At 38.6% G+C, this 26,349-nt stretch overlaps 2 protein-coding genes across 3 annotated transcripts; both read right to left on the bottom strand.

Moving 5' to 3' along the window:
• Window positions 1-3,975: 3,975 nt before the first annotated feature.
• PCNP (PEST proteolytic signal containing nuclear protein) lies at window positions 3,976-20,077 on the bottom strand. Its single transcript, XM_046658816.1, has 5 exons — window positions 19,949-20,077; window positions 14,396-14,610; window positions 11,268-11,342; window positions 7,183-7,238; window positions 3,976-5,788 (listed from the first exon to the last, which is right to left on the bottom strand). Exons 1-5 carry the CDS (start codon window positions 20,073-20,075, stop codon window positions 5,662-5,664), a joined length of 600 nt encoding a protein of 199 aa, XP_046514772.1. The 5' UTR covers window positions 20,076-20,077; the 3' UTR covers window positions 3,976-5,661.
• A 1,263-nt stretch (window positions 20,078-21,340) lies between these two features.
• Window positions 21,341-25,887, bottom strand: TRMT10C (tRNA methyltransferase 10C, mitochondrial RNase P subunit). Of its 2 annotated transcripts, none has more exons than XM_046658918.1 (2): window positions 25,747-25,887; window positions 21,341-23,704 (listed from the first exon to the last, which is right to left on the bottom strand). In XM_046658918.1, exon 2 carries the CDS (start codon window positions 23,690-23,692, stop codon window positions 22,430-22,432), a length of 1,263 nt encoding a protein of 420 aa, XP_046514874.1. In that variant the 5' UTR covers window positions 23,693-23,704; window positions 25,747-25,887; the 3' UTR covers window positions 21,341-22,429. The 2 variants fall into 2 exon arrangements, with proteins under 2 accessions (XP_046514874.1, XP_046514873.1); XM_046658917.1 differs by lacking the exon at window positions 25,747-25,887 and adding an exon at window positions 25,573-25,727.
• Window positions 25,888-26,349: the final 462 nt, after the last annotated feature.

The following is a 26,349-nucleotide window of genomic DNA, read 5'->3' as shown; positions in this document are numbered from 1 at the left end:
TGAATTCATCTGTAACCTCGGCACAGGGAAACAGTACAAGCACCAGAAAAGTACAGCTGAATTCATTTGTAACCTCGGCATAGGGAAACAGTACAAGCACCAGAAAAGTACAGCTGAATTCATCTGTAACCTCGGCATAGGGAAACACTGCAAGCACTAGGAAAATACAGCTGAATTCATCTTCAACCTCGGCATAGGGAAACAGTACAAGCAGCAGAAAAATACAGCTGAATTCATCTTCAACCTCGGCATAGGGAAAGGCTTTCTATTAACATAAAATCAAGAGGCAATGAAAGATTAACAAAGTTTACTACATAAAAATTTGAAGCTTTTTGCTTGCAAAAAAAATCATAATCAAAGCCAAAAGACAACTAATAATTGAGAGAAACTATAACACATATCAAAGATAAGAGTTAATATATAAAGATTTCTTAAAAGTTGAGAAATGCCCAAAAACCCAATAGGAAAATGGGAATGACATGAATAGACTATCCATAAAGAAAAGATATTCAGGGCTGGCCTGGTGGCCCAGCAGTTAAGTTCACACATTCCTCTTCTCGGTGGCCTGGGGCTTGCAGGTTCCGATCCTGGGTGCGGACATGGCACCGCTCGGCAAAAGCCATGCTGTGGTAGGCATCCCACATATAATGTAGAGGAAGATGGGCATGGATGTTAGCTCAGGGCCAGTCTTCCTCAGCAAAAAGAGGAGGATTGGCAGTAGTTAGCTCAGAGCTAATCTTCCTCCAAAAAAAAAAAAAAAAAAGATATTCGAATGGCCCTTAAACATATGAAAAGATATTCAACCTCACTCATAACTAGAGATGCAATTTGAAACTACTCTGAATTGCCACTTTTTACCTATCAGATTTGGAAAAATTAAAAAGCATGACAGATTCTATTGGCAAAGCTGTGGGAAGAGGGACTCTCACATTCCTGGCAGGAAAACAAACTGGTACAACCCTCTTGGGGGAGAATTTGGGAATACCTAACAAAAGTATATATACACTTAGAGTTTGACCCAGCAATCCTACTTCTGGGAATTTAGGTGAAGGAAGATACAGCCCAACAATATGGAAAAGCACATGTACAAGTTATTCAATTACAGCACTGTAATGGCAAAACATTGGAAATGACCTAAATGCCCAAACATAGAAGAGCCATTGCATAAACTATGGTATATTCACACAATGGAGTACTATGTAGCTGTTAAAATCTTTTTCTGAGAAAGCTCTCCATGAACTGGTATCATTTCCAGGATATACTGTAAAGTTAAAAAAAAAAAGTATGAAAGAGTAACTATAATATGCTACATTTCATGTAAGAAAAAAAGGGGAACTAGGAGCTGGCCCAGTGGCGCAGTGGTTAACTGTGCATGTTCCGCTTCGGCGGCCCGGGGTTTGCCGGTTCGGATCCCAGGTATGGACATGGCACCCCGTGGCACGCCATGCTGTGGTAGGCATCCCACACAGAAAGTAGACGAAGACGGGCATGGATGTTAGCCCAGGGCCCATTAGGGCCCTCAGCAAAAAGAGGATGATTGGCAGCAGATGATAGCTCAGGGCTAATCTTCCTCACAAAAAAAAAAAAGAAAAAAAGGGGAACTAATAAACACCCATCTATTCATTTATTTTAAAAAAAAAAAACAAGAAGGATAAATCACAGTTGGATGACCCAGAGGGGACAGGTGCAAACAGGACAGAAAAGACAGGAGAAAGGGTGAGCAGACAGGTCAGGGAGGAGACACTGTGTTTAGCTCTCTTACAACTATCCTAATGTGGCACAGACAAAAAGAATAACAAGGGATGGGCAGGCATTCACTATGAAATACAAACAAAAACAAATTAACTAATTGCACTACAAATGAGTAACACAACCATACAGAATGGGGGAGCAAAGAACTAAACTACTGAACTTTGTAAAATAATATTTTGATCATGTACTCTAAGACTAAAAAGAATAGGACCTATATACAAATACTGCACTCTGGTTAGTAGTTTGTTTTTCATAGGGAAATAAAGGGACTAGTAATTCCGAAATACTTTGTGTACTCTAGAAATTAAGCAAATAAATACACACATTACTGATAGTCAAAGCCAGATTTCTCATTGTTGGACAAAAGGGTTACAAATAGAGAGAGGAGGAGGACTAGAATGAACTCTGGGGTGTGGTCTGGTATTGGAAGTATCAGTATGAACTCATGGAGACACTCGTGGAGCACATACTTATGTACACACACGTACATTCAGATCTACAACCAGATATAGACGAATACATATAAACATTTTCCAGCTCTGATGAGGAGGCGACAAGCAATGACACCTCAGCATCAATGAGTATACCTAGTGCCGACTTTGATTTCTAAATACCATTCTCTGGTAAAAGGAACCACGGATGCTTAGAAAAATCACTGGTTCCAGGGCTGGAGAAGAGAAAACGAGTCCAATATATCTCCTGGGGCCAGAAATTAAGGAAGTATTACAAAAAAAGGATGGGGACACGTCAATAAGATATGAGGGTCCACTGCAAGGAGTTTGCATGGGCAAATCTGGGACATTCTAACAAGATAAAGGCAGCAATGGGTTATGACCTATAGAATAACATAAGAACACACAGACCCATTATCTAAAAAATAACTGAATAAAGAATGGGGAAGAAAACTTCCTCACAGAATCTTAGCTACTAAAAGTAGAAGGAATGATGGAAACAGAAAATCAGCATTTGGCAAATACTACATTAACAACTGTTTCAGGAAAAAAACTGGGGGAAGAAAGAAAAGAATTATGAATGCCTGCAAGCCAGTGGGCAAAACTATGATGAGAAATAGGATACTTACTTAGTCCCAGAATTTTCCAAGATACATATTAATTACAAAGGGAGAAACAGTAACTTAACAGCAGAGAAATCTGGCAGACTCCACCCTAAGCAAGTGATCAAAATTATCACTAGCAATAGGACCCATGGACATCGTGTGCTTGCTGATACACTGAGGGCACCTCAGTTGTGCTGTTGTTAACCAAAAATACACGAGAAAACGTTAGGCAAACCCCAAATTGAGAGTTCTTCTACAAATAATTGACCTAGACTTTTCAAAGTCTAAGGTCATGACAGACAAGCATTGAAGAAGCCTCCCAGATGAAAGGAGATTAAAGAGAGACCACAAGTGAACAACCTGTGATAATGAAGCGGATCTTCGACTAGGGAGCCGTCAGTGGGGCAAACGGTGAAGTTGGAGTAAGGTCTGCAGAAAACAGTACGAGGAAATATAAAGTATTGTAATAATGTTAATTCCCTGATTTTGACAACTGTCCTGTGGTTATGGAAGATGTTAACTTTTGGAGAACATGGAAATATTCTGTAATATTTTCACAATGTTTTGTAAGTGTGAAATTATTTCAAAAGAAAAGTTAAAAAAATTAAAAAGAAGTACCTTCACTTGACCAGGAAAGTAATTTGAACAATCCCTCTGCAGTATGTCAAGCAACCTTGATTATTAGAGTTAAGAAAAAACATTTGAAACTCGTAGGCTTCATTTGTAATTAGTCAAACTAGAAATGAATCTTAATTCTAGAATGTAGTTCAACTTTTTCATGTGCTGACCTCTTGGGCAGCAGCATTATAAACATCAATATACTATATAGAGCTAATGAATGGTGGACACTAGTAAGAGTGCCTCCTGACACTCAGGGATTTTCCGAGATGTGCCTTGCAGGATCTTCTACAGCACAGGATGGACAACACTTTGGCCGTGGAGGAGGGCGAGGATTTGGATTAAGTCTTTTCCAACCTGAGATACTGTAATGCTATGGAACTACGTGCCACGTTAGGTAAACTCCAATAAATGATCATTTTAAACCTCCCACTACTTTGGCCAACAATCAGGGCAAGACCAACAATCATAACATGTATCTCTTCTTCGTTAAAATAAAAAACAAAAAAACCAGCAACAATTAAGTGGAATAGAAAATAAGAACACTATTGGGTTTGACAAATTTATTGGTATTTTAGTAAAGACATTCATCTCAGTCATTTCTCTCTCCCATCTTGACTGTAGGTTAATATTTCATTTGAGTCAAGAAAAGAATATGTAGGAGAGGGATGTTATTTTTAACATAAACATTAAAATGGACAAAAATGGAAAGTTTGCCTACATTAAAGCAAGTTAAATTCAAGTATCTTGATAGAATTAAATCATGTAAGTAAGAACTAATAGTTCTATGTACATTTCCATTGTTTTACTTGGGGCTTACTCTAAACTTAAAATGCACGTGAACAAAGTGTTAGGAATATATACAGGCTGCTTCTCTGCAGTTATTACCTACTAAAGAGCTCAGCAAGTAGTTACCACCAAAAAATAGTCTGAAGCTGCCTCTAAACTTAACATTGTAGGAATTTTCAAGGAAATCATCATACTGTATGTTTCTTTTATCTGTGACTGTACTTTTAAAGATGTGTTTAACTGTCACATTAAAAAAAATGCATATACAATACAAAAATTAAAAAACCACAACCCTACAACACATAGATCTAACAAAGTATATGTGATCAAAGATTCCATGAAATATGCTTAAAGATGCATTTTCTTTCCTTTTATTTTCAGTACCTAAAATGTGCTTTTGAGAGGCCACTGATCAAGATGTATTCAATTAAAATAAACCATGTTACTGTATTAAATAAGAATTCCTGTAGTTAAGTTCAAACCAAATCGGATTTCACTAGTAACTTAAAGGCTCTGACAAAGTTACAGAAAGTGCATCTTTCTCTTTTCCATCTTGATACAATGTTGCGCTTTTTTTTTTTGGTGTTCATACCTTTTAAAAAATAAAAACAGCCAAATATTTAAGTACTATGTACATTTAAATTTTCAGTGGTGGTTTGTATTTTAAAAGAAACAGCTTCCTTATGGTGTGCCTCAAGTTCTGGTGGAAATGCTTACAGGAACTAGCTAATAACAAAAACCAAGAGAAGCACATTCAAAATACTGATTTACTTTGGTAGCAAATGGTTGTTCTTTGAAGACTAATGAAGGTAGACAAGACTCATTAAGGTGAAGTGGGCTATTTCAAATACTCAACAGTTTACATAAAACTTTAAAATGTTTTTTAAAGAGCTAAGCATCTGTGTCCACTGAGAGCAGTGCAATACCTGGTTTACGATGACTTGAAACAAAACCAACGCCCATTAGGAAAAAAGCTGTATTTTATCGAATTTACTTTCAGTCAACAGTCCAGTAACATTTTTCTCCCAACACAATACTCCCTCCTCTCTATAAGGCTGTTCCTGGGAGCCAGACAGTTTGGGTAAAAAGGGAGTTAAGTTAGTAATTGCTTGCAGTTGAAATAGACAGTAACTTTTTGCTTCTCTCTTAATGTGCTAATAGCTGTGTCTAAAAAAATATGCAATTCTTAGAAAGGTACCATTTCTGATTTATTATCTGTAACCTTTGGAAACTAATCACATGAAACTACAAAATTAGCAAATGTCTTGAAATCTGTATATAAAACATAAATTACCTCTAATTTCAAACTCTCATTTATTAGTGTACCACTCAATCTTAAAAAAAAAAGGGCGGCTCCAAAGATAGTCTTATACCATTCTTTAAAAAAGGAAACTGTTCCTTTTAACTTTACACCCACCCCACACCCCAATTTCCGAACACATCATTTAATTGTCTTGGTCATGGACATTTCCAAGATGGGATTTTATGTTTCGCTCCCATAGCTTCTGGTTATCAGAAAACCCATGCTTTCCTTTATTGAAGGAGTTTGGTCCTGCTGATGTTGGTGTATCCCTGTGTCAAAAGAAAGGAAACTTATTTAAAATGTTATATAAAGCCTTCTGGGCCACGTTTTTAACTCATTCCAAAAACATTGTTTAGCACCTATTATAAACACAGGCTAAACATCAGAAGCTCCTACAGAACTTTTAAAAAATAACCTTTCCACAGACCCAGTCCTAAAATTGCAGTTTCAGTAGGCCTGAGGTGGGGTCAGGTAAATCTGTAGTGTTTTCCTTTTCTTTTGCCAAGGGAGATTTGCTCAGAACTGACATTCGCTGCCAATCCTTTTTTTTTTTTTTTGTATGTGGGCCACCACCACAGCACAACCACTGACAGACGAGTGGTGTAGGTCTGCACCTGGGCTGCCAAAGTGGAGCACACCAAACTTAACCACTGGGCCGCCAGGGCTGGCCCAAATCTGTAGTTCTAACAAACATTTAAGGTGATTCTGATACACAGCTAAGGGTGGCAACTGCCACAGTTTTTAAAACCATTGCATGCAACCTATTAATAGGATCATGAAATCAATTTGGTGGCTTGCCACTAGCACTCATAAAATGAAACAGAAGAAAAACAAGATGTATCACATATAGAAAGGTTCAGGGTCATTGTATTAACTTGTTCCAATTTTACATGTTTAGATACATGTATACTGGTTGTTTAGATTGGATTACAATGTCAGATGTATTTCTTACTTTAGGTCCCAGTATGAAGGAAGGGAGGCAAAGAGCCACCGGAACTGTTCCCATTTGAATCACAGACTCAAAGTCTGAAGACTGATGCTTGTGTACGGACTTAGCAATTAGTTCTTTGGGAGTTTATACATTTGGTAGAAATGCGGACATAGTATGACTTGATTTGAAGCTCAATTTTCTTATTACTTTCTAAATTATCCAGTTCTGAATAAAAAGATAGGAAACTGAACACATGTTAACTTGAAATTCTTATTTCTATGACAGCAGAAACAATGGAGGAAAATTAAAATACTTTTATTTGCCTTATTTTGGTATTTGGCATCTAAGTTACCAAGGAAAAAAGGAGACGTAAGATCAAGATTAAGTGGTGGGAATGACATCATAAGATGTGAAAGGAGTGACAACCATTTCTCTCTTATACCCAAAAAAATTTTCAATTCAAACTTTAAATCAGAAACATTTCTCATGGCTATTTCTTATTTGAAAAAATATAGATTAGAAGCATCTGAAAAGAAATAGCCTTAAATTATTATTTTTTCTTAAGATATTCATTTTCTCTTACCAGAAAAGAAAATCACTGATAGCTCATAAAACAAAACTATTTTTGCTCTAAAATGCAAGAAAAGCCTGAACACTAAAAGATTATATGCAATTTATTCTAGCTTTTAATTCACTCTCATTTTCTACGATACTTATCAAAAATTATAATACCTTCCAATATTCTTCATCCTCATTTTTGCTTCTGGAGGCATTTCCTCTGGTTCACTCTGGAGGAAAAAAAAAAGTAAAGAGATATGACTGTATATAGATTTACTGAATTCACTTGATTACTAATAATGCTAAAATTTTATATCTGAGTCTTTCAGCATTTTCAATACTGTAAATTTTGTAAAAGGAGAAAATTATCCATCTTGATATTTCTAAAAGAAATGCACATCTTCTAGTGTGCTGATTTTGCACAAAGAAAAAAATTAGGTAAAAACTTGATATTCTAGAACTAAAACCATTTGTTCACTATGTGCTACACACTGTGTTAAATGCTTTAATATGCTATGTTTTCAAACCCTAACAATTCTACAAGGCGGGTATATGATTATCATCATTTGCATTTTGTAGGTGAGGTAAACAAGGTTAACTTGTCCAAAGTCACAAAGCCAACAAATAGCAAAACAGTTGGATGCCACAGCAAAGACTCTTCACCACTTTACCATATTTCTCCTTTTCAAAAATGTTTCCTTTACTGTAAAGTCATTTTGAAAGTTCATCTCTTACTTTTCCGTACTTAGAGCTATTGAAAAGATATATAACAAGTTCCTTTTTGATACGTTTTTACGTATAAATGTTGCTGTTGAGCAAATATTCTTTTTTAAAGGTACGTCCTCAAGACCCAGCTTAAAGGGGTTTCTAATGGTCAAATCTGGGACAATTACAGTCTTGAACAAAGTAAGAATCCAACAGCCTACCCTTACATAAATAAGGGAAAGCTCTTCCTTACAGTAAAAGACAACTAATAAACAGAGAAGTGACGAAACAATTAGAAAAACCACCATTTGACAAACATCATAATAACTGATTCAGGAGAGAATCATCAATAGATGTTAACGCTCCTGAGTGTTTAAGAAATTATATATTTTCACATATTCTCAAAATATGTTCCCACAAGATGAATTTTAATTACAAGAGGTAAAATAGTAATTTGACAGTAGAGAAATCTGGCAGACTGCACTTTAACCAAATGATCAAAGTTACCACTGCCAATAATGGGACATACTGACAACACTGCTCCCTGATGTGATGCACTGAGAGCCTGGCATCACTGCTGTGGTACTTCTGCCAAAAGTAAGGAATGTGAATCTAATCACGAGGAAACATCAGACAAATCCAAAGTGAGGGACATTCTACACAATAACTGGCTGGAACTCTTCAAAAGTGTTAATGCCATGAAATACCCAGAAAGACCCAGGAATTGTCCAAATTAAAGGAGACTTAAAAGTTACAACTGAAAAAACATTTTAAAATTTCAATTAATTAAACGGATGTCCTGTTTGTCCAATATATTTCAGGCTCAGACATATATTTTTGGTTACTTAAGTACGTTCTGCATAAAAATGAAGAACCAGATGAAGATTTTAGATGTGTGTGTTCTTTTATCTAAGCACAAGTTTATCCTTTACTGTCATTATCATCTTATAGCATAAAGAGTATTGTCTGAATCTAAGGTTTCTTTAAAAATAATTACGGAAAACAGTAAGGTATGACTCAAAGAACAGAGGACAGGAAACCAGAAGACCTAAGTTCTAGTTCGACATCTGTGTGCATTAGCACATATTCATGCATATTTCACTTCTTAATTTCTCCATTTACAAAACAGGAATAACTATATCACATGATTCACAGGGATATATGGAGGGGAAAATAAAATCAGGCGAAAAGATATCCAAATTGTTGGACATTCAAAGTAAGCCATTACTATTATGTAGGTCCTTACAATTTCCAGCCTCTCTACTTTTGCATATGCTGTTCCTTTCTTCCTATAATATCCTTCACTCACATAATTTGTACATACCAAAATGCTACCTAATCACTTAAGGTTAGAGATGACAGAAAATATTAAATATTATTTAAGACAGTGCTTTTCAAACTTTTCCGGGGGACAATGAAATACATTTTTTCCTTAATAAAATCTTACTTGGGTTCCCAAACATCAAATAGATGAAAGAATAGGTGTAAATGAAATAGGGGCAGGAGACCAGAGCCCTGCTTGTTAGACAGCATCTAACACCACAGCAGCTCCTGAGACATGTCCTTAGAACCACAAAACTCTGAAAAATAGTTTAAAAATCTATGAGTAAACTGAGCCTTCATTTTACAGTTGAAAAACTAAGGTTCCAAAAAGGTAAAGTGATTTATTCACAGGCATTCCACTGGTTAATAACTGGACAGGACAGGACAAGAACCCTGGTCTTCTGATTGCCAGTCCAGGGGTCTCTCCATTCTGCTTTATCTAGTTCTATGGTCTCTCTTCCTTCCCTGAATTTCCACGTCACTTCATCTCTTCAGGTACTTTTGATTTTTATCTCGTACTATTTTATGTATAAATCTCTGCCCTACGAGGCTCAGTTCCTGGGGAACATGTCTGATTTATTTTTGTAACCTGCATAAAGAAAGCACCCAAATGTGTAGAATGAGAAGTCATTACTACAACACAGTGATGACTACAGTAATTCTTTAGCTACTGATCTGGGCTCCAATCATCCTGTACTTACCCTTGCCCAATACCGCTCTACAAAAATCTCTGGTCCAGTCAAACGCGGCTGCTCACTGCTTACCACTTGTGATTTAAAGCTGATGTCTTAGCTTCTAAAAGTATTCCTTGGTTTGTCAAAACACTGCCAAATGTTTTAATACCCAACTCCTATTACTTCTCGTATATATTCTTCCCAATCACTCTAGCCCCACAAATGTCTGTGCTCCTCTGAATGTATAATTCTTTTTTTTTTTTAAAGATTGGCACCTGAGCTAACAACTGTTGCCAATCTTTTTTTTTTTTCTGCTTTTTCTCCCCAAATCCCCCAGTACATAGTTGTATATTTTAGTTGTGGGTCCTTCTAGTTGTGGTATGTGGGATGCCGCCTCAACATGGCCTAATGAGCAGTGCCATGTCAGCACGCAGGATCCAAACCAGTGAAACCCTGGGCCGCTGAAGGGGAGCGCGTGAACTTAACCACCTGGCCGCAAGGCCGGCCCGTGAATGTATAATTCTTATCCATAATGTTTTTGAGAGCAATTACTCATGCACCCTGTAACACTTAATTGCTATACAATAGGGTCACATCTTAAGTGGGGGTTAGATTCTAAAGTCAGAGCCTAAGGCAAAAAGCCACAGTCAAAATTATGCTTAAAATGCCATACGTCAGGGCTGGCTCAGAGGTGTAGTGGTTAAGTTCATGCATGCTGCTTCAGTGGCCTAGGGTTTGCAGGTGTGCATCCCAGGCACAGACCTAGCACCATGTCAAGCCACAGTGTGGTGGCATCCCACACAAAACAGAGGAAGATTGGCACAGATGTTAGCTCAGGGCCAATCTTCCTCACAAAAGGAAAAATAAAAACAAAAAAACCTGTTCAATACTGGTGCTGAACACGATGCAGTCTATATAGAAAGTGACATATAATAATGTATGCCTGAAATTTACATAATGTTATAAGCCAATATGACCTCAATAAAACATTTTTTTAAAATGCCTATGTCATTGATAAGCATGGTAAGGGAGGGACACTGTGCAGGGCGTGAGGGAACTGGGACCACCTAAGAAAAGAGCAGACAAGCCTCTCATGCTCACTCTGCAACACGTGCTTATTGAGCAGAACCGGCAGAATCACCTGCACTATTTAACTGTCCTTCCTTATGGGGATTCCGGGAGAAGACTGCCTTTTGCAAGCTGAACACGTGCACAAGGTCTCATCACTGAAGGCTCCAACTATAAAGATTATTAAAGGCAGCAGTGCTGAATTTTTCTTTTTTTGGATTCTATATACTTCCTAGCACAGACACTATTATTCAAAAAAGCATTTGTTGATTTGATTTTTAAGTTACTTGCTCCCAAAGTTAGTAATATTTTAAATAATCCTACAACCAAATAAAATAAATAGAAATATCCAGATTTTGTAGGTTCACAAAAAAACCGTTCAGAGTCACAAAGAAAATTCAGTAGTACCATTAATACTACAATTTGCCACTAATATCTTCCTTAAAGAACTGGTTAAAGTAAAATAAACAAAACCGGGTATCAACTTACATCTTCATCTTCATTAAAAGCTGCTGCTACGGAAAGGGTTTTTGGAGCAAGAGTTGGAACGGTTTCTTTAGGCTTCTGAAGAAGAAACATTAAAAAGAGTATCACATAACGTTTATACAGACTTGTTTAATGATATGAATAATTCATCTTCAACGATTCAACTTTGTGCTCTCATAGAAACATACAGTAAGGAACTCAGAACTTTGGACAAATCCATTCTCTTTGTGAAAACGTGGATTATCAATGGGTAGGTTTTACTTTATTAATTATATGTCAATTTGTTTTCCTCCTGTAAAAGATTTTCCAGTTAGGACCTAAAGTTTAGTATCATTAGCTAAGGGGTACCTGATACAGTTAAGAGAAAATGATTAGTAATACTTTTCCATAGTAACATTAAGTACAGTGTGAGAACATAAAAGACACCAAGACACATCTTTCTCTACTAGCCTTCTGCCCTTTAGCCTGTAAACTTGCTTCATCCACATCATTTCTTCTCTCTAACCTGTTTTTGAAGTAAGTTGTCCTCACTATCTCCAATCCTCTCACCACCCCTTCAGTCTTCAACCCACTGCAATCTGGCTTCCTTCCTCATCATTCCCCATGGGTCCTCACTCACCTACAACCAGGAGATGACAATTCTGTAGGGCCCCCAATGACGAGTGTGCTGTGACAGTGCTTTTTATTGGCTATTTTCCCAATTCTCTGACCTTCTGTTTTCTTTCTCTCCTCCCTCTTGTTCCCCTTAAATGATAGATACCCAAGATTCTGTCCTTAGTGACCTTTCCTTCTCTGTACTTCCCTGGTCAACTTCATTCATTCCCATAGTTTTAACTACCAAATCCTATGTCCACCCCAAAGCAGAATGTCATCTGCCCGCTGGACAGCTCCACTTAGAGCTACCATGGGTACTTTAGTTTCATAGTGTTCATTAGTACCTAAGCCAGAAAATCACATTCTATTGTAAGGTCTTGCTGATTAGATCTCTATTAAATAGACTTAAATCTCCCCATTATACTACTACACTACCAACACCTAAGGCCACTTGGCATTAATTGCCTGAACTACTGTTAGAAATACCATCTCTCCACCTTCTGAGTTTTTTTCTTCTAATCCTCTATACTGGTACCAGGGTGATGTTTCCAAAATGCAAATCTGTTCAAGGGTCGTTATGATGGTTTCTTCTAATGGTTCCATGGCTCTGCTAGAGCCTAAAGAATAAAGCCAAACTGTATTACGGAATGAAAGCCCTTTATGATTTGGTCCTATGCTCTCATTTTGGGGGCTTTTTGTCCCTACATTTGCCTACCAACACTTTCTGACTACAAACAATTTCCTGAATGTACCATGTGGCTTTATATCTAAACTGCCTTTGAATGAAATTCTTTTTTATCTGAAATGCCCTTTTGCCTCCTGCCTGCACTTAAGGCCAATTCAAACATCACTTCATCAGCGAAATCTTCTGACCTGCTGAAACAAAAGTACCCATCTCTTCTCCTATAACACACACAAACACGTTTCACAAACAATGTTTGCTTTTGAAGGACTAAGAAATGTTAATCTGGAGATTATACATAGTGACCCTAGAAACACCCTTTACTCTGTAAAGATGTCATGTATTTGCTGTAGACACAACATAAGACACAAAGAAGTATCTGATGGCTGATCAACTATCTTTTCACATCATACAATCAAAAGCAACAGTTTCAACTATTTTTTATATCCTACACCTCACTCACCCAAGAAGATTGTATAAGCCACTATAGCTTATTTTATGAAAACAGATTTTTGCTTTCCAAAGATTAAAAGTGTTACTGGGTAAGCTTTTTCAGACATAACCCTCCCATCTAAATGATTAGCAATTACTAAATTATGTGAATGATTTAGAAAAAGCAGATATTTGGATATCTGATTTAGGGAGTGTGTTGAACACAGTAAAATCTATTATCAAGGGGAACATCTGTAGACATGTACATGAGAACACACGTTTAATGACTATCAAAAAAGGGTAAATATTTATGCAATTAGGTCTATACAACTTAAAAAAAAAAAAAAGATTAAACAGAAAGAAGCAGCTCCAATAGGGAGAACGGTCATTAGTAAGGAATTTACAAGATGAATGTCTTTTGTTCAAACTGAATTTTAAAAAAAAAAAAGGAAGAAAAAGAAAAAGGCAGAATAGACTAGGGTGGGAGGGGGTTCGGAGGAACGGCAGCCCTTTGAAAACTAGACGTATAGCTCAAACACACTGACTCTAGAAGGAACCCAACCCATATCATATTTTTACGATTTTTGAATAAACTTCTAATGCAGAAAAAAGCTGTATGCATCTGGCAACCGAGCATTAATTTTCACTGAACAGACATGAACAAATCACAAGCAATTTCAGGATTTTTCTCCTTACACAAAAATGTAACTATTTTCAAGCCAACAGCAATACACTGTTTAAGTAACTTTTTTTTCTTAAAGAAGAGATCTATTTGGTTTAACCATATGAAACTGTCACTTTTGCAGGTCAGAGACAGTCAAATTTCTAAATTCCATATGCTTCAAGCTAATACTTCAAATACCATCCGGACACTAGATGGTTCATAAATTTAATTCAAGGTTTATATCTTAAAAGAAGGGATCAAAAGTTGATGTGTAAAGAACTACTGTCACAGAATAGATATACAGTACTCAGTGTCCATTTGTAGCTCCAAAGTAATCAAGAAGCTCTTCTTATCAAGCAATATCTCACAAACATTAAGATACAAATAACTGATTTCTAAGGTTATTATTTTTAATATTACTGAAATTCAAAGATAAGTAGGCTGAAATTCTTTCTGAAAATATTTTTCAGAGGTTTTGCTCAACTTAGAAAAATTCTAAGCTATTACTTTATAAATCATATAATTCCTATAATAGTTGTTCCTTCTTACATTCCAAACTATTTTTAAAATAGCTTTATTGAGATATAATTCTTCCAGACCTCTCTTGAACATGGAGCTAACAATGTCTTAAATATTTACATGTAAGCTCATGCACCAATGTACCTTTTTAGAATTAATTTACCTAACCCAGTAAAAGCAAGGTTCCAAAACAAATTCTTAAGACCTATCACAAATATCACATATAAAGTAACAACTCACACTCGATCCAAGTTTGATGGATATGGCTGAGGCTTTCTTTGTCGTCTGACTACCTATGGCAAATCCAAACTTGGAGATCTTTGTAGGCTTTGTTGGGAGGTCTGCAGCTTCTTCTTCAGCTGATCGCTTCTCAGCGCTGCGACTGGAACTTTCCCCTCCATTACTGGAAGAAACAGTCTTAGTTTTCACAGGTTTTTCTGCTTCTTCTTCAGGTCCTGGTGAAGTCGAAACAACTTACCAAGATGAGCTATTTTTACTGAGCAGATTGATGGGAGCAGCAACCTCAAAAAGCATCGTTACAAGGAAGATACCTCTGCAGTTGTCACCTACTGACCCAACAGTCTCTTCCACTGTTTGTTAGAGTATACAGCAGGAACTGAGATTGTGTGGCAGTAGAAGAGGTTCCCATGAATTAACTAGCATAAAATACAGAGCAATTTAAAATTATAAACACAGAGTTCACAAAAAGTAAAGCCCCTTCAACTAAGCACTATTATATAAGTGGTACAATAATCTAGTTATTTGTGGGATTTTGCTCCTTAGAAATTAAGGTCTACAAATTCTTCCACACAAACTAGTTAGTGAGCAGTCACATCATAGACAGTACACTTGACTAACAAATTCCAACATTCTTCAATAATGTACCACTAGTTATACAAAGTACTTAGTTATAAACAGCCCATTCTTCCCCGAACCAGTGTTAATACAGCCCAGAGTAATTTTCTTGAGTGCTATGTTCCTCATGTACATCTGACACAATCTTTAGAGTTGAAAAGAAACTTCAAGGTCAGTCCCTCTTGAGTAATTTAATTCTCCTCTGAAAGCTTGGTTATTACATGTTTTAAGCTACTCGTAACAGCTATTAGCAATTATACTTAGTTTATACATTATTTTTTCTCATGAAAGAAAGATAAACTAATTATAATTTCAAAAAGGAGGCAGAGATATATACGTTTGAAATGCAAGATGTCTTTCAGTAATTTTCCTTGTGTTTGTATTAATCAGTGATGAAATTACTTCACATCTTGACTATCGTAGGTCTGTTATACAAGAAGGCTATTTAAGAACATATTGGGAAGTAAGACAAAAGAAGGCTGGCTGATAATTACAAGTTTTATTTCCTTTCCCCAGCTTACCAATTCACTCTATAGAGTGTATTCTGCTACACTGGATGAATAGTTTATTTATGGAGAAAGAGAAGATGCTCTAAGGGATGGCCCTGACAATAGGCCCTAAGAAAACAGTACAAAAAGCTGGAATGGGGGAAAAGGGGGAAATTAAACACAAACAGACTGGAAGGTAATGGATTAAAAGACCAGAAGCTACAGATCTTATTCTACATAGTTTTGGAATGATGGGGCCTCTAGATTAATAAGCTCTTTGAACAGAGCATTTGATTTTGTTTAGAGGAAAGATAAAAGGAAGTCTTCATTCCCTTTGAACAAGGGGTGAGAGTTGTAATGACAATGTAGTGGAGAAATTAAGCAGGATACATTTTGGGATTTCCCCAAGAGGCAAATAGAGCCTGAGGTGCCATTCACTTATTCAGATATGAAATTTAAAAAGCACCTGAAGAATGAAAGATTGCTATTCAAGAGTTGAAATACAGAACTCAATTTAGAATTTACCACAAAAAAGTATCATGTAAAGAGTTTTTTCAAAGTCTACGTTCATAACTAAAAGCATTTATCCTAAATTTTATTTTGCATTCTATTTGGTTTTAATCAAGTACGAATTTCACAGTAAAACCCGAACAGTGATAACTACTTCTTTGTGACTGACACACAGCTAAAATTGAAAACTCATTGGCTCTAGATTTGGGAATATACAGAAAATCCACTGGCTTTATACACAGAAACAATTTATATACTAAAGGCACAAGTTTTGTGCAAACACAGACTCTGAAAAATGTCAAAACAAATAGCATAAAGAACATTTAGCGTTGATTGTACTGTAACTCTCCTCTTTGAACTGTGAGCCAAGGGCTATAATTAGTCAAGATTTCTGGTTCTCTTAAAACCTATCTTTTCTTAATTCTAGGTTTCCTTTTACCCAGAAAATAATTCTGGAACAAAGAATCTAGAAAAATTAAACCACAAATATGGGAAAAAGTGAAAACATCACTCTTACTATAATATTAGTAACAACAGTCAGTATGACAACGAGCTGAACCAGTACGTGCTAACACACGGAACACAACAGTATCTGTCCAAGCCCACGAGGCTGCAGGAAAGATCCCTACAGAGACTGCTCTAGAAAAAGACAGCTCAGAAAGGAGAGACGGGAAAACTCTCATTAAGTAGCAACTGGCATCGACTCAATTTTACTCACATCTGCGTTCTTGTCATCTGAGGAGGAGAACTATTAAGACCACCCACATCTTAGGTCCACAGTGAAGATTAAACATGCTATGTCTATTAGGTCACTTCTACACATGACTGATTCCACATCCAGCAATTTATTTCTGGACTAGTAAATAACTGGCCTTGCTCACTCTCATGAAGTGTTTTTTTTTTTAGCAACTGCAAATAGCTTTAGAAGATATCTACTCTTCAATGAAGAGGTGGGGGGAAGAGAGTGAAGGAAGGTGGGGGCACTATTCGTCCTCATTACTTATTCTTAAATGGCTCAATGTGTCACATGGATCGAGCTGTTATTTTCTCTTTATGTAATCCTCTTCTAACAGTTATGTAGTAAAATACACAAAACATTTGGGAAATAAAGCAAGTGAAATAAGCAGTGAGGTAAGATGGGAAAATACGACAGCCAAATCTATGTTATTAGCAACGTGATATTACAATTTCTACAATTCTATATATAGTTCATTAGAAAATTTCAACCTAACGTGAGCTCTGAAATATACCATTAAATATCAACATTCATTTCTAAGTGCATCAAGGGTACCTCTTTAGTATTTGGGGCTTTTAATCAAGAATTGTTTTCAATTTACGCAATGAGATGTTTTCTATTGTGGGGCTGTGGAAAACAAAATTTTGGATGACCATGGATTAGGAATGTGAATTTTTCTCAATGTGACATATTTTAAATGATGAATAAACACGTAGCAAGTTTTTAAAAAATAAAATCATAAATCAACTTATAAAACAGATAAAATTATATCAAGTTACTAGATTCTTTATCAAGGAATATTTTAATAAAAGGAATTTTATCTCTTTTATATTCATTCTGAGCAAAGTGTGTAGATTAATCAAAGTGAAATTAAATTACACATAGTATTATCTTTTTTTTTTCTTTTTCAGTGAATAGTTGGGGAGGAGAGGTGGGCCTTGGAGCACAAAGATTCCGTACTTTGAAAAAAATTACCTACTAAGAAAGTTTAAGTCTGTAACAGTACCCTTCATGACCCATTTGCACTCTAGTAGCTTCTTCATCTGAAAAAAAGCAGCCAGCTAGCTCTCTAATAAGACTGGTGTGCAGCTTAAATGAGAATATAATTCAAGACCCTTAAAGTGTCTGGCCTAATAAACGTCAATTTCACTAAAGTAGTTCTTAGATAACCTAAAATAACCTGCGATGGTCATGATTATGATCTGAATAGCTCCTCTCTAAAATTTCTACTTGTTTCAAGGAGCTACAAAATCTAGCCAACGGAGGGGAAAAAAATTCTACCCAAAGCCTTACTCTCAGCATCACCCTTCCTCTTTAAGGTGAGAGCAGGTAGTTCAAGTAAGTAGCTTCACTTATTGCCATGAACTCATGTCAACTATGGAGGTAATCTACACATAAAAAAACTTTAACTTTCAACTTACTAAACTGTTCAATTGGAATTAAAAATGGAGAGTAAAATAAAAAAAGAGAATATTCTCTAGGTAAGCCTCTAAAACAATATTATTTCAAAACAGTGCCTATTTGCCACAAAATTATCAATTCAGGAATATCTACAGTATTAAAATATTTTAACTATAATTCCTTTGTACAATTTCAAAAAAAATCTGACATTCAAAAATGGTTTATATGCACAGACTATTTTCCTGTAAAGGAAGGCATGCTCAAGGCAAATTATGTAGAAGTTATTAAGGGATATTACTTATCCTAAGTCGCCAAAAGGATCATAATAATTTTTGATACCAATTAGCAAAGATAATTTTATACCCCTCCCCAAAATATGCTAAAATAGAAATACCAATATTCACACTACAGAGCAAATGACCCCTAACTGAAAGGGTGGTGGATAAGTTATACAATGGAATTCTGCTGACACTTAAGGCCCACTTTGGCAGCACATTAAACAATTTTCCTATACTCCCAGTCAAGACAGTTAAAAAGCCAGTCTAAAAGTTCAAAGATTCCTAAAAACCAGTAAGATTCTTTACGCTACAGATCTTTGTTCTTCCTGAAACTACTACTTTTTAATGTAAGTTTACTCGATAATTTCCAAAACAATAATTTTGGAGGAAAAAAACCCTAATAAGGTAGTACTCGATGGTTTAAACTATTGTTTCATACACTATTTTAATAGTAAAAAAAAAAAAAAAGCAGTGGGGAGGGGGGAGAGTGTTTTGGCTCAACTAATAGCACTGTACGTTTTTTAAAAGGGAAATTGTGGGTCCAAAGTAACTGAACATTACATTTTTCTCGATTTTTGTTCCCAAGGCAATTCACATTAAACATCACGTTAGTAGGTCCTAACAGTTGCCTTCACATGCTATTAGTCTTCTGTATTTTCTCCTATTACACGCTTTCAGGGATAAGACTGGAGGGAGTGAGAATAGAGAGTAACACTGAAAACGTTCTAAAGACCTTAGGCTCAGCTCGCACGTGTTGAGTCACTTGCCTTGTTACGACACAGCGGGGCTGGAGACACTACGTGTTCCTATTCCTTAACGCACTAGACCCAAATTTACAGGGGTCGGGGGGACAGAATAAAGACAGCTGTAACTTGAGTTTACAACGTAACAAAATACAGGAAGAGGCACGCTAGCCTGTTTAGCCACCTAAACATCTGGCACGCTGTTCGCGGGGGACAGCCTAACTCAGAAACGGCAGACGCTTCACAGAAAGCCGACCAGAGCGGCCCCTGGCCCCGCAGCGGAGACCAGCGGGCAGCAGGGGGCCTGCCCGCGCCTCCCTCGCCCCGGCCCGCCCCGCCGCAGGGTCCGTACTCGGACCACAGGCAGAGCGAGGAGGGAGGCGCCGGTCCGCCTCCTCGGCGGCCAGGGAGCGGAAGCTACCGCCTCGGGGTACCCGAGCGGCCGGAGGCGTCGGAAACTCGGCCCGCGGCCCGCCGCTCCGGCTCCGCCCCGAGCTCGCCCCCCCCTTTCGGTGCCCCTCTCCCTTCCCCTCGGAAGCGGGGCCTCCGCTGGGGCCAGGAGGTGACGGACGGCGGCCGGCCCTCCCCCGGCGAGGAGGCGAAGTGGGCCCGGATCCCAGCGGGCCGCGCCGGGCGTGCCCGGGGCTCGTCCGGGCCCAGCACCTGGCCGGGTGAGCGGCAGATCCGCCTCTTCTCGCTCCACCCCACTCCCGCCACCCCGGGGAGCTCAAAGAAAGGCCCAGAGCATCCCCCTCAGCCCGCGACGCTGGGGTTGTGTTCACCTCCGGCGGCTCCAGCTCGCTGCGGCTTCTCAGGCTTCTCCTCTCCCGCCTTCCCGTCCGCCATTTTCCCCGCCGCGGCCTCCCCTGCAGCCGCGCCAAGGACGTCACGGCCCCGCCCAGCAACCATTGAGTTCGGAGCCGGCCGGCGAGACTGCAGCCTAGAGCGGCCCTGGGGAGCGAACAGCTGCCCTTGCGGAAGCGGAAGTGGATGTGCTGTCGTCGACGAGCAGCTTCTAAAGAGCGGGCGGGGGAGTTAGTATGTCTGTAGCGGGTTGGTTAGGAACCTCGCTAGCGGTCTCTTAGGTTTTCATGGTCCAGTGGCGGATCTAGAAAACTGAGGGGAGGTGGGAGCATCATCCGGGAAACGCTGGTGGAGTCTTGCACGGTTTCTGCAGACTGAAGTGTGGCAGGAGCCACCGGGCTCTTTGCTTCGGTCTTGCTGGATCGCGGCGGCCTTCTCGAATAAACAAGGGGCGCCGTGCTCTTTCCTCCCCCTCAAGGGGGAAATTAACGTTTATCGAGCGCCCTCTTGTGTCAGACACGATCTCGTTTAATCCCCACAATCATCCAATGCAGAATTGCCCTCTTAGTTAGCGGTGAGTTGAGGCCAGAGTGATTTGTCCAAGGTCACGTCCCCAAGTGGTAAGACTACTTTGTCTACAGGCTGCAACTTCTGTGTCACGTTAAGAGAAGACTGAAGTAATTTCTGCCTTACTTAGAAGCCTTCAGTGCATCCCCAGGGTTTGCAGAGTGAAGGCCAAGCCTTATATTGGGTCTCAGCCTAACTTTTCAGCATTCTCTTCCCATTTTCTATTTGTACTGCCCTCTTGCCTCAATTCCTTGCCTAGGGAACTGGAGTTTCTGGGTTTGCTCTACGATATACAGTGAGTGTCACAAAAATTGGTCCTAAGGAGTCAGAATTTGGGTTCGAATCCCTATCTGCCCTTTATGGCCGAGTAAACCTTGAGGGTTTCTTAACAGTGGGCATAATTTATTGGTTAAAGACGATATTGGTTAGAGACGATACTTAAAGGCTGAATTATTTTGAGTAATTTTACTTATCTGTAAAAAAGGTGGTAATGCTAGTTCCTCTAATTTTGCTTAAATAGTTCACGTAAACTGCATACTGTTGGCACAGAGTAGGTACTTCATAATATTTGGTAAAAGATTAGGTCCTGCTTTAAGAAATGTACTGGATAGCATATGTCATGCTAATTTCCAGTTCAGAAACAAGATAGAAATAGTTGGACATACATCTCTATTTCCCATATTTTCAAAAATTGTAATGGCACAGGCGGTCTACAGTGAATGTTTCCTGCAGTTCATTTCTTGGGAAAGCAGCACATATTTTCTCAAGTATGTTAGGACTCATGAGTTAGCAAGTGGCAGAAATCCAACTCAAACGGGCTTAGGCAAAAAGGGGAATTTATTAGAGGGAGACCAGGGTATCACATGAGGTTTGACCAACCAATAAATGCTAAAAGCAAATCTATAGCTGGACCTCGGAGACAAGTAGGAGCAGGAATTTGAACAGCTCTAAAAATTGGTCTTATTTCCGTATATAAGCTTCACTCTCTCCTGCTATAGCCTGGCTTTCTTCAAGGAAAAGGATGTGGCCATGACAAATTCCAGTTTCCTGTCAAAGTCCACCACCAGAAAGGAAGTAACATAGGCTATCATGGTTCTCAAGTCCAAAAATCCTGGAAAAGGGTTCTGACTGGCCTATCTTGAAGTTGGATGCCCATCTCTAAGCTTGAGTGAGGTGTCTCCTTTGGGATAATCTGCTGTGGCCAGGGGAGCAAGGTGTGTAAAAATATGGCAGCTTCCATTCACATCACATGGCTAGAAAAGGAAAGCCATCTACCCTGCCATAGGGAAGTCCTGTATGGAATGCTCATCAAATAAACCTTTTCTTCTAAGAGGACAAGAAATGGGTTTTATCCCCCCAAACCCATTTTATTATATAGCCAAATCCCACAACGTACCAAAGGATGTCTTTTTGTGTAATCGAGATTCAGTTAAACAATTTACCTTAGTGCCTATGACATGCCCAGCATGGTACCAAATGTTACTTTAATAAGTGAACCACCATCTGAAGTTTAGAAATCTTTTCTGTATGTTTTTGATGAAAGGGTAGTTGTTGACATGACTAAAAGACCATTTAAGAGGGAAAATGGAGTCTGAAACTCAGAGTATTCATAAAAAAGCCACACCAATGGTACAGCTGCTTTACTGGACTCAAAAGCTTGGACAACTCTTTGTACTTTCTAAGATTATTAAGTTTCTTTTTACAGTAAACAAAATATATTTTCAAAGTTTTGCAGATATTTAATTAATTGGGGAGAGAGACAATACTTCAATTAGTTTGGAAAGACAACATTTAAAAGAAAGAGCAAGTGAATTCCATTCAGGAAGAAATACACTAAGAGAACTGTATTCTAATACATTTCCCTTTTAAGCCATCAAATATTCTCATTCAAGTCACCTTTTCTGTGTGCGTTTATTTAGCGAGCCTTTTGGAAATGAATTAAAAGTCTTTGACTTCTTTGATCTGTTGACAATCTCTTGAGAAGGCTGAGAAATCTCCAGATAACCAGTATGTTTTCTCCTAGGAACAAACTTTAGAGCTTCTTCCCAACTTCCAGTGTTTTTCAGACATAACAAAATACGCATCATTTGATCTAAGGTGAGATTTTTGGTACCAGTGTCCCACTGTAAATATTTATCTAACGGAAGGCATTCTGTTGCCAGCTTCAGCCGTTTTGCCTTGGCTAGGGATGTGCCTGACTGCATATTCTTATCAACAAAAGATCCCACTACATAAATTTTGTCATGCTTGAAAGTAGTCATAACATTGGGAGAATCTGCAGTTAAATATATAATACTGTCCTTTGGAAACAAATCTACATGAGACTTTTCTGTTGCTGTTAAAAGCAACTTGTTCCATTTTTCTCCATAACGTTTAACTAACTCTCTGTGATAAGCACCATCTAATTGAAGATTGCAGAAATAAATATGGAAAGGATCCACATTTCTTCTGTTCCATCCTTCACTTTCTAAAAGTTGGGAAACAGTATTCTGAAGTTCTTTTGGTTTCATATACTCAGCATAAGCCATGTCAAAAACCAAAGGTTGTCCAAACTGCATGGCCTGGGCACCCTTCCAGCCCATTGCAATTTCCATATTCCTGTCCCACAGTCGCAGAAATAGAAAGTTTTGCTGTTTGTCCTCCTTAGTGGTTTCTAGCAGCTGGTCTTTTGCTTCTTCCTTTGCTGCTGCTTTCATTTCCTTTTTTATTTGCTTAGCTTTTTTCATTTTTTCCTTAACATATAAGTATTTTAAATACTTCTTTTTGGATGATTTAGAAACACATTCCATAAGAGTTTTGAGCTCTTCTTCACTGATGTGTTCTGGTACTTCTCGGCCAAGCAATCTCCACATCTCAATTAACTCCCTGGTGGCAGTTAGAGGATCTTCATCCTTGCTACTTGCGACTGTTGAAGCATCTTCATCTTGCACACTAGATTTCATTGTAACTTTCCACCCATCCAATTCCAGCTGTTCAGGAGGTGATGTACTCTCCTTATTAGGATAGGACACAGCAGGTATTTTGGAAGACATGTATCTCTGCAGAATTGTTGAATATAAAACCCTTCTCTTCCTTTGAAGGGTAAATGGCACCAGACATCTGGCAAAAGGTCTTAAGAAGGTAATACTAACACTCATTTTGAGGAAAACGGGCATGTAAGAAAACCCCTATAAAAGAAGAAAAATGTAATGAAAAGTTAGATAAAGATTTTTAAAACCTCTCAACTAACTGTACAAGTATAAATTTGAGACATCAAAATGCAATTGATTTCTGAAACACAAAGTGGAATTTTAGTACAACTGTATTTCCTGCATCATTTTTTCCTAGATTCCTGTGGCCTAGAGCCTATGATCGTTCACTAGGCAAAAAGTTTAAAATTTATTTGGGTTCTTATTTTAGACATGAACTTCACTATTGCTTTAGGCAAAAAGATATCTTGAAGATCCTAATTTTTAGATTTGTATCTAGGGGACCAGAAGATCAATATTACTGGATAACACAGTTATCATGATGCTGTATTCTTCTCCATTCTATACTAAGCCCAGATAAAGACCCAAACAGAAGATCCTTAACACAAGCAACACATCAAGACGAAGGGCAGAAGAGTTACAGAAGATGGCAACTAATAAAAGGCACTTAGGAGCTGCTATACCAATGCCCTCACATGTTTTCAAAATAGAAATATAGAGAGATCTACTGATTTAAAAACACAACAAACCTTTCTCCAGTTCAGACTTTAATTTACAGCAAATAAGGTTAATGCCAAACAAAATGTCCAAAATTGGGGAAAATATACATAAGCTCCACAATTTTATCCTAAAGGTCTGGATGTCCACAAAACAATGAAGATGCTTAAAGACGTGAAACAAGTGCTGGATTTGAAGCAAAAAAAATGAATTCAATTTTTTACAAAATGCAACTAACATACTTGAAAAGAAAAATTCCTTCCTCCCTTTGCTTCATTTATTGACTCTGCTTGCTCCTGGGTTTCCTGCCTCTCTGACCTGTGCACTGATGCTCAGATCTCCCCCACCCCTTAAAGGCGGATGTGCCTCTGAGTTCTATTCTTAGCCCTTTTTTCAATATAAACATTTTCCCTATGAGGTCTGGTCTACCTCTATAGCTTCAATCACCATGCATCAGAAGACACCTCAAATGCAACACACTGAAATCCTCTCTCTCCCTTCCCTTCCCAATCTGCTTCTCCTTCTGCGTTCTTCCAGGGAGGGCCACAGCTATTCATCCATTTGCTGAAGTGAGAAACTGGGAGTCATTTCATTACAGTCGGTTCTCACATCCACCATACCTAATCCATTTGAGTTATATTCACTTCACTTCCTAAATACTTTTTGAATCAATTGCTTCTCTTCAATCCCATTTTCTTAATTGCATCTCCTGGCCTCCAGATTTGCTCTTCCTCATGTCTAAGCCATTTGGAGCTAGTGCAAATCTGATCAATTCACTCATATCATCCCCAATGTATATTTCTAAGCCCACTGCTGCCAGGTTAAAGTCCAAACTTATAAACATGGTTTATAAAGTTTTTCCCCAAATCACCCTTTGCTTACCTCATCAGCTACATCTCTAGATATTCTTCACCTCAAACCTTGGATCAAGTAGTCCTCCTACTATGGCACCTGTGACTCTCTACCATAGTACTTGTAACACTGTATTGTAATTGCCTGGTTACTTATTTGCCCCAGTAACGGTAAACTCCGTCAGGACAAGGCTGTGTTTATATTCACAGTGAACCCAGTGCTTGACAGTATATAGCTAACAGTAATCACTTAAGTATTTTTCGAACCAATACCCTGGGTCAGTGCTTCTCACAGTTAAAGCATATTCAGACACCTTTTAAAGAAAAAAGCAACTTACTTTAGGCTCCCCGAAATATTTAACCGGGAGTCCTTAGCTGCAATATGAAAAACGCTGCCTTCTGAAACAAGTCTTTTGAGTTATGTCTTTGTAACCGGTAAAGCTTTTTAGGATATCATAGAAATGAAAACCCAAGATTTAAATAAGCGAACAAGGATACCATTTGGGAAACACTGCTCCTGTTCCAGATATCGTACCACTTAGAGTCTATGAATCACCGGCCTCATCTGTGGGCCTTCTTGGCACACGTGCCCCACCAGGGGGACCTCAGGACGTCTCCCGCGTCCTCCACCCTCAGCACACACACTGCAGACGACGAGGAACGCGTGCCTACCAGGACCCAGGAACAATGGCCCCGCCGCTGCAAACCGCAGGGACCCGGAGAGGCCGCAGGACTCCGCCGTGAATTGAGGCCTAAGGGTCCGCGCTGGCCAGACCCAGGGCTCCCCGGCAGCCCACACAGTATCCGACACCGACCGGGCACCCGCAGCCGGAAGCCCCGCCCTCTCCTCCCGGCGCTGCCATATGACGTCACGCGAATGGGGTCCGCCTTCCGGCCTGGAAAGCCGAGCTGTGGGTCTCTGGGTGTTTGCAGGGCACCCTCTTAACCGGCGTGGGGCTGTGGATGGTTCTTCTCTGTTCCCGCGTTATTGAAACAAACTCCTTCTAATCCTCTTCGCTTAACCCACTCTCTGCTTAGTCCCGGAAGTTATAAGCATTTACTCACATAGTACTAAAATAAAATGTTTTCACAAGTCTCGCTCAGCTTTAAACTCCCCGATGCTAGGATTTTAACGTTAACCTTTTTGACCAGTTTAATACCACTACCTGGTACAATGCTTGGAACATGGTAGGCAACACTAAATATTGCTGGCTCCCCTTAGCTCATTTGGAAAATGTAATGTGAAAGTGAGATTAAGGCCCGTGCTGCAAATTA

This window comes from Equus quagga, chromosome 4 (assembly GCF_021613505.1).
Source record: "Equus quagga isolate Etosha38 chromosome 4, UCLA_HA_Equagga_1.0, whole genome shotgun sequence".
In the NCBI taxonomy this organism is placed as follows: Eukaryota; Metazoa; Chordata; class Mammalia; order Perissodactyla; family Equidae; genus Equus; species Equus quagga.
This window is presented reverse-complemented; position numbering and strand designations above follow the sequence as displayed.